General features: G+C 40.5%; 1 protein-coding gene across 1 annotated transcript; it reads left to right on the forward strand.

Moving 5' to 3' along the window:
- The first annotated feature begins 11094 nt into the window (after positions 1–11094).
- LOC132042186 (uncharacterized) lies at positions 11095–11670 on the forward strand. Its single transcript, XM_059432796.1, has one exon. The coding sequence runs from the start codon at positions 11095–11097 to the stop codon at positions 11668–11670; it is 576 nt and encodes a 191-aa protein (XP_059288779.1).
- The last annotated feature ends 586 nt before the right edge of the window (positions 11671–12256 follow it).

Here is a 12256-nt window from a genome sequence, read left to right on the forward strand (position 1 = left end):
CCACGGCCACACTCCCTAATATCCACAATAAGATAAAACAATTAACTTACCCCGTACGTCTAACTCAAATCAGATTTACAGCACTTTCTTACTCCTTTCAGCTAACTTTACATCAATCACGCCAATATCGTGCTCGATATATACCTTTCGTACCTTTATTACCTCGCGTGCTTTATAGCTTCCCATATCGTTAATCACCTTCTTCGATCGATATCGTTCTTCTGCTGAAATCGAAAGTTAGTATAAGAAATCTCATTTCCTAAGACTTGGCTCTATGGCACGATATAAGAGGTGAAAGAAGAGTAACCATCCTAGATGCCCACTGTGAGCCTCCGTTTATAACGTGCCTATTTTACACTATAAACATGTGACTTACCGGACACGACTGCGTACAACCCCTAGGAATGTTGTTATAGCCCGTATTTCGTACGTTAGGATATTGTGAGGCAATGGTGAAAAGTTAAGGACAAGACTATGTTCTAAAACAATTTTAATGAACGAGTTGGTTATGAATATTATTTATGAATATTATTGACTAAATATTAAGAAAGGCTAGGGGCGTTAAGAGAAATTCCGCAAATGGGCAGTGAAAATAATGCGGGAAGGTCGGGGACAAAATGGTAATATTGAGAAAAGTCGAGGGGCAAAATGGTCATTTCACGAGTAATCAAGAAATCTCTTGGAAAAGGCCATGTGGCCGAAAAGAGGGGAAAAGGCAGAAGAAAGGATTAGTCATCTTTTGAAATTTGAAGAAAATAAAAGAAAGTCAAGAAAAGAAAAGAAAATTCTAGAGAAAAAAAGAATGAAGGGAGGGGCATGTGTCCCTCACATGCTTGCAAGGTCATATATATAAATATGTGTGGTCATCTTTTAGTTAAGGAGAGTGGAAGAGAAAGAAAAGAACAAGCAAAAAAAAAAAAAAAAAGAAGAAGAGAAGGGAGAGGGGTTCGGCCAAACATGGCCTAGGGAGAGTGAAGGAGAAAAATTATTTTTCCTTAGTATTACAAGCAAATGAAACGTCCTCTACAACATGGAAGATTCATTGGAACAAGAAAATCATTCATGTGTACAAGTTCATGATCTTAAGGTAAGTGGAAAGTTGAAGAGAAAAGGTAAGAACCAATTTTCTTTTAAGTGTTATGAATGTTTGGTGTATGTGTAGGTTGAAGAGATGGATGAAACATATGAAAATACGTGTGTTGCATGTTGGCCGAATATATGTGTTATGTTGAAGTGAAGTGATGAATTAATATTATTTAGTAATTTGATTGTTGAGTTATGGATGTTGGTTGTAGCCGTGAATTGTGTTGCATGGATTGGTCGTGGTGTTGTGTTGTGTTGCATGGAAATAAATGAATAAATTTCATGAAATCTTATGTTGTTGGAATGTATAGAGATGGAGGGAAATGCATGAAAATGTGTAGGAAGTTGTTGTAACCGAATAGTAGGCGATTTGGTAAGTTAAGGTAAATTGATGTAAATTGACATTTTAGTTGTTGTCGTTATGGATCATGTAATGTAGAATGAAGGTTGTGGTTAAAGCTAGCGTACATGAATGACAATGAGACGTATGGGTTGTTGTTGAAATAGAAGGTTTCGGATGAAGAAGTGTGTTGATTAAGTTGTTGGAAGATTATGTGAATTGAATTGAATTGAATTGAATTGAATCGGATATTGAAGTGTTGCTAGAATAATTGCTGTATTGTTGATAGTTTGGCCGGGTTGAATTCCCGGATTGTTGTTGATTTAAATTGCCCAGTAGATTCTCGAGGGTGGTATATTTACGGGGAAATTTGGCAGAAATTTAGGTGAACCATAAGTAAATGTGTGAAAGGTTAAGACAAGTATATGTTGATGAATCTAACAATATGCCGATCTTCTTGAATGTAGACTAACAAGTTGGACTAACAAGCGTAGCTAGTAAGGCGCGCGGTATGTTAAGGCTTCCTTTTTCTTTCCATGGTACGAATCATACATAAAATGTGTTAAATGTTTATATAACGTCCCTATTTTCAAAGACAGCACATGCACAGCCTTCCAAAGAATGACTTTCCTTTCTTAAGGTTTACAAATGTTTTCAAAATATTCATTTTTCTCCAAAATCTAAGTTTTGCGTTTTTGATAGTTTTTACGACTAAAACGACGACTATGGTTTTATGGTGATGATGAAGATGCCCGATAGAAGAAACGTCTATGATGAATATGTCAAGGATATGTTCTTGCCATGAATACGACGATATGGAATGTTAAGCTATTTTTGGATAATGACTATTTTAAAGGTTTCAAAGTATATGAAATGATATGTTATGATCTGTTTTATGTTTTCCCGTGATGCTAGCCTTGATTGATAGTCTCGCCTTATAATTGTCCCTTCAAGGCGAGACAAAGCGCCCATGATTATTCCATAAAGTAATCGGAGGTTACCGACCTTACGTCACTCCGACGGATACATGACCTTCTTTTGGGCTCTCGCATGCTTACATGATATATGCACACGATACATGTATAAGTACACGTATATGTATATGTATATGGGGGAAGAGGGGGAAAAGAGAGCGGCGCTATAGGCGCACACCACCTGATCAACCGAGAATGATATGATATCGTCCGGACGCGGGATGCCCGGAAAGGGACAAGTGGTTAAATGGATCGGAGCCGACGCCTCGGTAATATGGTATGATCTATTTTTCTTTATATATGAAAATGAGATGTTTTCAAAGAAAGAATACGTACATGTATATACAAATGGATCGGGCTGCACGTTCGCAGGCAATGTATATGGATCGGGCCGCACGTTCCGCAACATAGTATATGGATCGGGCTGCGCGTTCCCGAAGATTAAGCATGCATGATTCGCCCTTAAGAGGCACTCATACTTACAATTCTGACTTCATACATGACATGCTCTATGTACAAGATACTCTCTTACATGACATGCTCTACTTTTCATACCATGTATCGTTCATGCCTTACATACTCAAGACATTGCTCGTACCGTTCCCTCTTCTTCTGGGGCCGTGTTTCATGCCGCGCAGTACACCTGCATGTATAGAAGCCGGAGGATGATGTCCCCGGGGTTGGCAACTCCAATCATTCTCGGAGTGTCGCCGAGTCAGCGTGCTATGTTATGGTGTCTTGTCCGAGTTAGAGACTTTGCGGACATAGTCGTGGGTTCGGGTGTCAATCGGCACTATGATACAAGTTTTGTACGATTACATATTTTATTTGATTTAAAAGCAAAGAAAAGGAATTTTCCAAAGAATCCTATTATGTATACTTGACGTAGAGATTCAAAAAAAAGAAATTTTTAGTACGTAGAAGAGTCGATGGGTTCGCTCGGCTCCGGTTACGGGGTCGGGTGCCCATCACACCCTAGTGAGATCGGGGTGTGACAAATGTTATATCCCGTATTTTTGTACATTGGGACAACTCGGATTAACTATGGTAAGTTAAGGACAAAACTATTCCGGGATGCAAAGTCGAGACTTTTGACCTTCGATTTTATTTTTTGGACATAAGTTGTTCACGAATTTGTTGGTATGGAATAATTAGAGAATTTGGACCAAAAGTGATAAAATGAAAGTTGAAAAAGTCATCCATTTTCTATGGTTGCCGTGTAAGTGTGGGTGTTGGCCCACACAATGTGTGATTAATTTTAATTGGTCCAACACATGGTGTGGGCCAATGGAAATTGTACACTTCATATAATGGCAAAAGATGACCACTAGTCTTCATTTACACTTCCACACTTAGAAAAAAAATAGAACAAGGAGTTGAAGAGCACGAAGCTCTCGGCCAACATTGAAAAAAATCAAGTCCCATTTCAAGCCCTTCTAAAATTATTTCCTTGGTACAAACCCACTATTTTGAGGTCCCTAAGTAGCGTAGAAGCATCGTTGGAGAGATCAACCCACTAATTTTCATTATTTCAAACCCTAGCCTCGTGTGGAATTGAAGAGAAAAGGTAAGAATTGATTATGTTTTATGTGTTGTAGAGGTTGTATGTATGTTGTAGTACGCTAAAATGAAGGAAATTCATGAAATATGGCATGTTGAAGTGGAGGTGGTGAATGTAGTGTTGAGCCGTGTAAGTATGTGTGTGTTGTGTTGTGTTGTGTTGAAACTATGAATTAATGTCTAGTTAGCATATTATGATCATTGTAAGGTGAAGAACGATTGAGAATCATCCATATATGTATATGTGTAGTGTTGGTCGAAATGGGTCATATTATATGACAATGAACGAATTGATATCGCTTAATGTTTTAGTCGTCGTCGTTATGAATTCTATGTTGGAAATGAATGTTTAATGACTCAAATTGATGTTGTAATTGTCATGACTGATTTGGAGGTTCTTGTATATTTAATGTAATTTGTATGTTGATGAGAATAGCATTGTAGAATGTGAATTGTGGATGCAAATCATGGTTTGGGAAGAAGGAATGGGTTAAAGTGAGGTTCTCGGTTTAGGGTTGTTTTCGGGTGATGGGAACAATTTTTGGATTGTTGGAAATGTTGTATGAATTGATTGGAATGTCTTTAAATGTTGTTGATATGGGTTTGGATAGCAGTATTTGAATGTATAAGTCGTTAATGTTGCCTTGAACGTAAGCGTCGAATCATATATATTGAATGTTATTGAATGATGTGAAAGAGAGCTATTAATGTTATATTGTCTTCCGGATTGGTTTTTGTTGTTGCTAGGTTGGTTGTTGTTGTTGTTGTTGTTGTTGTTGATTTTGGCCGAGTTAAATTCTCAGGGTGGCCTATTTACAGGGGAAATGCTGCCCAAATTTCTGTAGAATTAAGGGCTAAATTGGAATTAAATGCCCAAAATATCTATAGCTAATGTTTGGCACATTATGATTCGTTTGTAGACCTTGGGCAGCCCGAGGCGTAGTCGAATTTAGCTTGAGCTTGGATTATATTGGAGAGCGTTTGAGGTATGTAAAGCCACCTTCTTTCCTTGGCATGCCTTAGTTAAAATAGGCTATGACACGAACTTCGAGGAAACTCTATTCCCGCAATCCGAGCATGTCTATGATACGCATTTGTCTCTTGATATTCATATGTTGATGTAAATATTGATCCTTATGTCCTTGGAACTACTAGTTTACCAAAGCTGCATGAAAGTTTGATTTCTAAAAGAATTTATTCTATAACGATTCGAAAACTACAAACGCCCATAACTTTCACAGAAAAGCTCGGATTGCTTGGAAATTTTTGTAGAAGCTTGTATGATCTAGGATGAGTATATTTTCCATGGCGGGCCCATTTTCGGTCTACACCCGTCCGTGGGTCCCGCGATGCCCTTTTATGTAATTTCGGCAACTTTTGAAAGAATATGTTGTAATTATTATTCCGATTTCAAATATGACCGTGTACTTATCTTTTGGATTTATGATAATGATTTTATGCATATGATTACTCACGACTCCGCTCGTGCATTCTGTTATATCCTTCGCCGAGTCCCAGGCCGGTTCTGTTGTCGTGCGCATTATGATATACTCCGGTGTTATGTTGTGTTATGGTTCACCGAGTTCTCGGCTCGAGGCCGGTTCCACTTATATTTGGCGTTACGGTGGTTTGGCGTTATTTGTGTTACCGTGATATGTGACGGGATTCGGAGATTTGAAACTTTCGGTGTTATGCCGTGTTATGGCGCCATTGACGGCGGGCGACCATATTTTCGTGCCCTATGCATGATTTGCATTTTGAAAGTAAACATTTTGATACTTTTGGATACGTACTTACTTTCCATACTTCTGTTTCGACTATTACTCAGATTTATTACTATATCTTCTGCTTTGCATACTCAGTACATATGTCGTACTGACCCTCTTTCTTCGGGGGTCGTGCTTCATGCCCGCCAAAACGACGTATATGCTTTGGTGATCCACCGTTTAGGACACCCTCTTCTCGCTTGATTGAGTGCTCACTTATTCCGGAGCCATATTTTGGCATATATTCGTCCGTTGCATTTGTATACATTTGTTCGGGGTACGGCGGGGCCCCGTCCCGTCATATGATTCCGTTTGTCGGTTTAGAGGTCGTAGGATTTGTATGTGGGTTAGGCCTATGCCTGCATGTGTGTGTTTGTATATGTTGTGTTTGGGGGCGATCCCGATCGGCACTTGGCCGGCCTTGTCTGTGCATTTGTATATGTTTTTGGGCCGTCGTGCCATACGATAGCCTTGTTGGCTTTGTTATATACATGGTTGCGTTTGAAATATGTTGCGACAGTTTGATATGATTTGAGGCAGTGTTTGATATTGTATATATAAGCCATCCGTGTGTGGTTTGCATGGATGTGTGTGTTTGGGTGCCCGGATCGGCACTAGTCACGGCCTACGGGGTTGGGTCGTGACAGACGAATGGCCTGACGATACCAATTTGTCACACCCTTAATCCGTATCAAATGAGAGCGTGATGGGCACCCGACCCTTATTTAAAGCCGAGCGAACCCGCCGACCGTCGTAGTACTCAAAACCATGCTGACCCTCAAATCATGACACCAAATACATAATGAAAGTTTTTCGAAGAACAATATGCTTTTTACCTTTCTCGAATCAAATGAAATCTATATCATATAAAAACCTATGATACAATGCATAATAATACATCGGCTTACATAGCCGCTTACATAACCGACATCTTATACCCATTAATCGTACGCAAAGTCTCTAGCACAACATGAAACCATAGCATAATACTCGCCTCGGGCTAAAGACTGTGAGAAAATGGAGCTCGCCAATCCACTGAACATCTTTTGCTAATATCTTCTACTCACACAGGTATTCGCGCATTAGCATGAAACACGGCCACTCCAAAGAAAGATGGTCGAATACGCAATATGCATGTAAGGCATGAGTAACAACATGTCGAAGGATACAAAGCATGAATAGTAACAAGACGAAAATATGGAACATATGATGAGATAAAGAGTAACTCAGACATCCGAGTGCCTTTTGGCGAGTACCATGCATGCTTAGTGCGCGGAACGTGCGACTCGATCCATATATATATATTGCCGCGGAATGTGCAAGCACGATCCATATAATATATTGCTGCGGAACGTGCGGCACGATCCATATTGTCATGAACGCGGAACGTGCGACCGATCCATAACCACATATCCCGCGTCCGGGACGGTATCATGTCATATTATACTAACTGATCAGGTGGTTACGCGTATATAACACTCTCGCCCTTTTCCCATATTCCCCATATACATATACATATATCATATGCATATATCATATAAGTAGCATGCATGAGAGCCCAAAGAAAGTCATGTATCTATCGCAGTGACGTAGGTCGGTAGCCTCCGATCATATTATGGATTAATCGTGGTCGCTTTGTCTCACTTTGGAGGAACGATTATTATAAGGTGAAGTATTTGTCAATGAAGAATAGCTTCACGAGGGAAATACCACGAGAAAACATAAAATAGGATTATAAGGCATCAATTCATATACTTTGGAATCCTAAAAAAAATAGTCATCATTCATGAATAAAATTGAGAAATCAAGAAATAGCTCAACGTTCTCATATCGTCATTTAAAATCATAAACTTGGAACCTTTAAACATAGAATCATCATCATCATATTCATCGTAGGAAAATATTCCCATTTTTGACATCATCGTTGTCATTGTAAAACATATCCATCGAGTTGTCATGAAAGCTTACGGAGTCATAGACCTCCATTTTGGAAAGATACAGACATTTTAGAAAATAATTGTGAATTATGATGGAAGCATTTAGAAATCGTAATCTAAGAATCATGTTTGAGATTTTCTTAGTATGTGTATGTCGGTTATGGAAATTTGAACGTGAAAACACCGGAGAAGGCCTAAGGGCAAAATTGGAATTTTGGAAATTTATTTCGGGAATTTCAAGACAAGAATTATAATGAATTGGGCCAAAAAAATAAAGTAAGAAAACAAGGCCCAAAGAACAAAGGGTGGCCGGCCAACTTAGGCCCAAACCCACCAAGATAATGAATAATTTTCCATGTGCCATGCATGTGATTGTTAAGGGGGCAATTATATATATGAAATCTCTAGAATTTTCAAGAAAACAAAACAAATCAAAGGAGAGAAAAACAAGAGGAGCCGTCGGCTCAAGTGAAGAAAAAGAAAAGAAAGAAAAAAAAAATTCTTGGAGCTTGGTTCTTGATTCAAAAGTTTGGTTCTTGTTGGATTCATACTAAGTTCAAGGTGCTCTCCAAGTTGGTATAACTTTCAAGGCAAGAAAGAGCCTCTTTTGGCAAGTGGTAAAGTTGGAAAAAGGTAAGAAATAATTCATATTCTTATGTTATGAAGTTTGGTTTATGTTGTAGTGTGTAGGAATGAGGAGAAACTATGAAAATATGGAAGTTTGCATGATAGGTGTTCATGCATGTATAGGGGCGTATGTGTGTGTGTTTGTACAAATGAGATGTGTTGAGTTTTATGTTGTAATTTAGTGTGTTTATGGTGTAATCTATATTGGAAATGAAAGTAGAATGAATTTGATTGAGTTGGAAAAATATAGAAGTTGGCCGTGGATATGGAAGAATTGGAAATAATGATGAATTGTTTTGTTTAATATGTTAGATGTGTTGTTATGATTCTTATAATCTAAATGAAGGAAAAATGATGAAAGTTTGCATTGATTTGGAAGTGTTGGAAGAATTATGGCCTTATGTTGGAAAGTTGGTATACTTTGTATACTTTGTATGTATATTGTAAAAATATTATGAAACGCTTCCGAATAGAATTGTAATGATCTTGGTTAATATGTTGAGATTGAATTGGAAATAAGAAGTTGGAGGTTTTGAACGAATTATGGTTTCGGTGGAACTTTTGTATAATGTGTGAAACGATGTGAAATGTTCTTGAATTGTGTTTGATGGCCTTGGGTGAGTAAATGAGTATGAAAGTATTGATATTGGTTTGAAAATGTGAAGTTAGTTGGGAGTCATTGCTTTATGAAGAAAGTAGACTAATTATGTTATATTGCGATTTGTAGCGTCTGTTGTGATTGTGATGTTGTTGTTTGGTTGTTGTTGTTGATATAGTGGCCGAGCTAAGTCTCGGGGGTGTTGTATTTATAGGGGAAGTCTTTGCCGAAATTTCGGTAGCCAAGTATAACCCCAAGATTGAAATGTTAACTTGCATGAATAGTAATTGGTAAGAATGACCATTTGCAGCTTTTGGACGAAACGGGGATTGAGATTTGACAAGCGTGAGACGCAATCCAGGTATGTAAAGCTCCCGCTCCTTTCTTTTGGCATGTCTTAGCATGTTAGGTTGATATCGGAACCCGGAAGTAATTCGCTCCTCGAAATCCGATCTATAAGTTGGCTACTATTTATTCAATTCAATTGAAGCCTAATGACCCTATTTTGGCTAGAAAGCAATCAAATGTCCGAAACCTATGTAAGGCGACCGGTTTACTTTGAAATCTTTACTTATGATCTCATGGACCCTAAACGTCCATAAATTATGATTGCCACCTCGACTTGGCCCGAGGTGGGCCCGCTAACCCCGATATGCCTTAGTTGTCTTACTAGAACCTTTTTTTTGGAATAAGCTTCGATAAGGAATCTTCGATTTTGAAATTGTCCCTTATGAAATAATGTCTTGAACCCTATGAAATGCTAGGCTATGTTTGGAACCATACGTACCACTTTGGAATCATTTTGTGAAATAAATTTTCGTACTAAGTAACTATTTGACTAATTTGATTAATGAATGGACTTATGAAGTAATCAAGTTTTGAAAAGCTATTTTGACCTACGAATTGCATTGTTTGCTCACGACTCTGCTCGTGCCCTTATATGACTCCGTTCACCGGATCCCGGGCCGGTTTTGTGATCGTGCGCAGTATGACATATTCGGCAGTATGATGTGTTACGGTTTCCGAGGCCTCGCCATAGGGCCGGTTACCGTTTTGGAGTTATGATGTGATATGGCCTTTGTTATGTCTGATGATGTGTGTGATATTGTGATTCGTTCGGAGATGTACGGAGATTTGAAAACTTCCGGAGTATGATGTGTTGTGGCACCAGCGTCAGGGGGTGACCACGTTCCTGAGCCTTATGCATGATTTCCACTTGCATTTCTGTATATTTGCATTACGTACAGGTTTGATCTGTTATTTCTGTATTCGTTTCTGTATTCCCTGACTCTAGTTATGATTTGGATTACTGTCCCTTCCGCTTTACATACTCGGTACTTCTTCCGTACTGACCCCCTGTTCCTCGGGGGCTGCGTTTCATGCCGCGCAGGTACAGGCGATCCACGCGACACACCGCCAGCCTAGGATTCTTGTTCTGCTGTTTGGGAGGCTCCTTTGATCCGGGGCTTATACTTTTGGTATATTTCTTTCTTTGTTGTATATTCTGTACGTTTGCGATTATCCGGGTACGGCGGGGCCCTGTCCCGTCATATGTTCGTATGTTTCGTTATGTTTGTAGAGGCCTGTAGTCATGTTTGTGGGTCGTGGGTCCAGTCTGTCTGTATGTGCTCCCGGTTTGTCTGCGTATAACTCCGATTTGCGTCCTTGAGCGGCCCGTATGTTTGTTTGCGTGTGTGTCTGGGCGATGTACATTCCGCCAACTTTGATTCTGATATGATGTTTTGACACGGGCGACCGCTTAGGACTGCATTTATGTAATATCTGTTTTCGATTTTCGGTACGAGCAATATATGTAAAAATCTGAACGTGTAGCATTATGATGATTTGATTCGTCGGTTCGTTCGGGTGCCTAGGCGGGGCACCGGTCACGGCCACGGGGGTTGGGTCGTGACAAAAGTGGTATCGAAGCGGTCGGTTCTCGGAATGTCTGCGGGCCGTGTCTAGTAGAGTCTTGTTTATCGGTGTGTTGGGCCCCACACCTATAAACGGGAAGCTACGAGACATCTAGGATGTTATGTTACCCTTTCTTGGAATCTTAGATCGTGCGATAGAGCTGTATTGTAATAGGATGGGTTTCCTCCAACGGATTGCTTTGTATATGCGGCCCGAGGCTCCAAAGAGCGACAACGTTAGGTATTTTGGAAATTGTTTTGACCCTCTCCTTGCGTTGTGTGATTGTAGGATAAAGATGAAGAGGGCCGCTTCTGATGATAGTGATGGGGGTGCCAAGAAGGCCCCCAGGATGTCACCGGGGCCGAGTAGGCGGAGCCCCAGTTACTCGATCGAGACGGACCCTTCGGAGGATCCCACGGAGGGCAGCTATGATACCGATCCTTCGGAGGACCCAGCGACGATTCCTCCGGAGATGTTGACCCCCAGAGCAGAGGATAGTTATGATACGGATCCGTCGGAGGACCCATCTACGATTCCTCCAGAGTCTCCGATCCCTGGAGCAGAGGATCCCGTGGAGGATGGCTATGATACAGATATCTCGGAGGATCAGGCGATGACCCCTCCAGAGCTTCTTACCTCCACGGAGGAGGATAGTTATGAGGCAGACCTATCGGAGCCTTCTTCTGGGACTACGGAGGAGAGGATTTCCTACGGTACGCCAGTTGTTTCTGAGGGTGAGCATGTCAGCCCGGCTACCTCGGAGAGTGCTATGGATTTCACTTTGATCTGGTCACCTGTGAGCGGGATTTGTCTGATCATCCACTCGATACCCCCTCCGATTCAGATGCGGGTGACAGCGGAGACCAGATAGGTAGGGAGCAGACAGATGAGGATGATAGTGGACATACCTCTCACGGCAGCTCCCCAGGTCAGATTCGAAATTGAGTATTTTATGAGTATATGAGTTTCCTAGAATTTATTATGTGTGTATGATTTTTGTAAAATGTTATCCGGTGACAGTAGGGACGACCGAGATGTCCCCGCCATAAGTACGAATCTAGAAACCCCGGGTGGTGGATAATTATGAGTACAAGTGGAAGTAGGCGTTGAGGAATCCTGAGGGGCAATATGGTAATTGTGTAGTTTGGACCGGGGTGGGACCCGCTACGAAAAGTTCTGGAAAATTTATTAAGGGCGGCGCCCTAAATTACGTGGCAAAGACCGTGTGGGGCAATTGGCGTAGTGATATTATCGATAACGCATCAGAATGTATGGAAGTTTCGAAGTTAAGCGTGCTGAGACCAGAGCAATCCTAGGATGGGTGACCCCCCTGGGAAGTACGTCAAAAAAAAAAAAAAATTCACAAATATGGATGTGGAGACTAAATGAGAATTTGGAGTAACTTAAGTGGAATTTGAGTATGTGGAGTGGTTAGAGATCCTAAAAAGGTTACACCG

The sequence above is a fragment of the Lycium ferocissimum genome, unplaced genomic scaffold, assembly GCF_029784015.1.
Source record: "Lycium ferocissimum isolate CSIRO_LF1 unplaced genomic scaffold, AGI_CSIRO_Lferr_CH_V1 ctg13962, whole genome shotgun sequence".
Lineage (NCBI taxonomy): Eukaryota > Viridiplantae > Streptophyta > Magnoliopsida > Solanales > Solanaceae > Lycium > Lycium ferocissimum.

What these genes read in the sequence shown, in the direction of transcription:
- LOC132042186 (XM_059432796.1), top strand. Translation starts at nt 11,095, where the DNA reads ATGAAGAGGGCCGCTTCTGATGATAGTGATGGGGGTGCCAAGAAGGCC.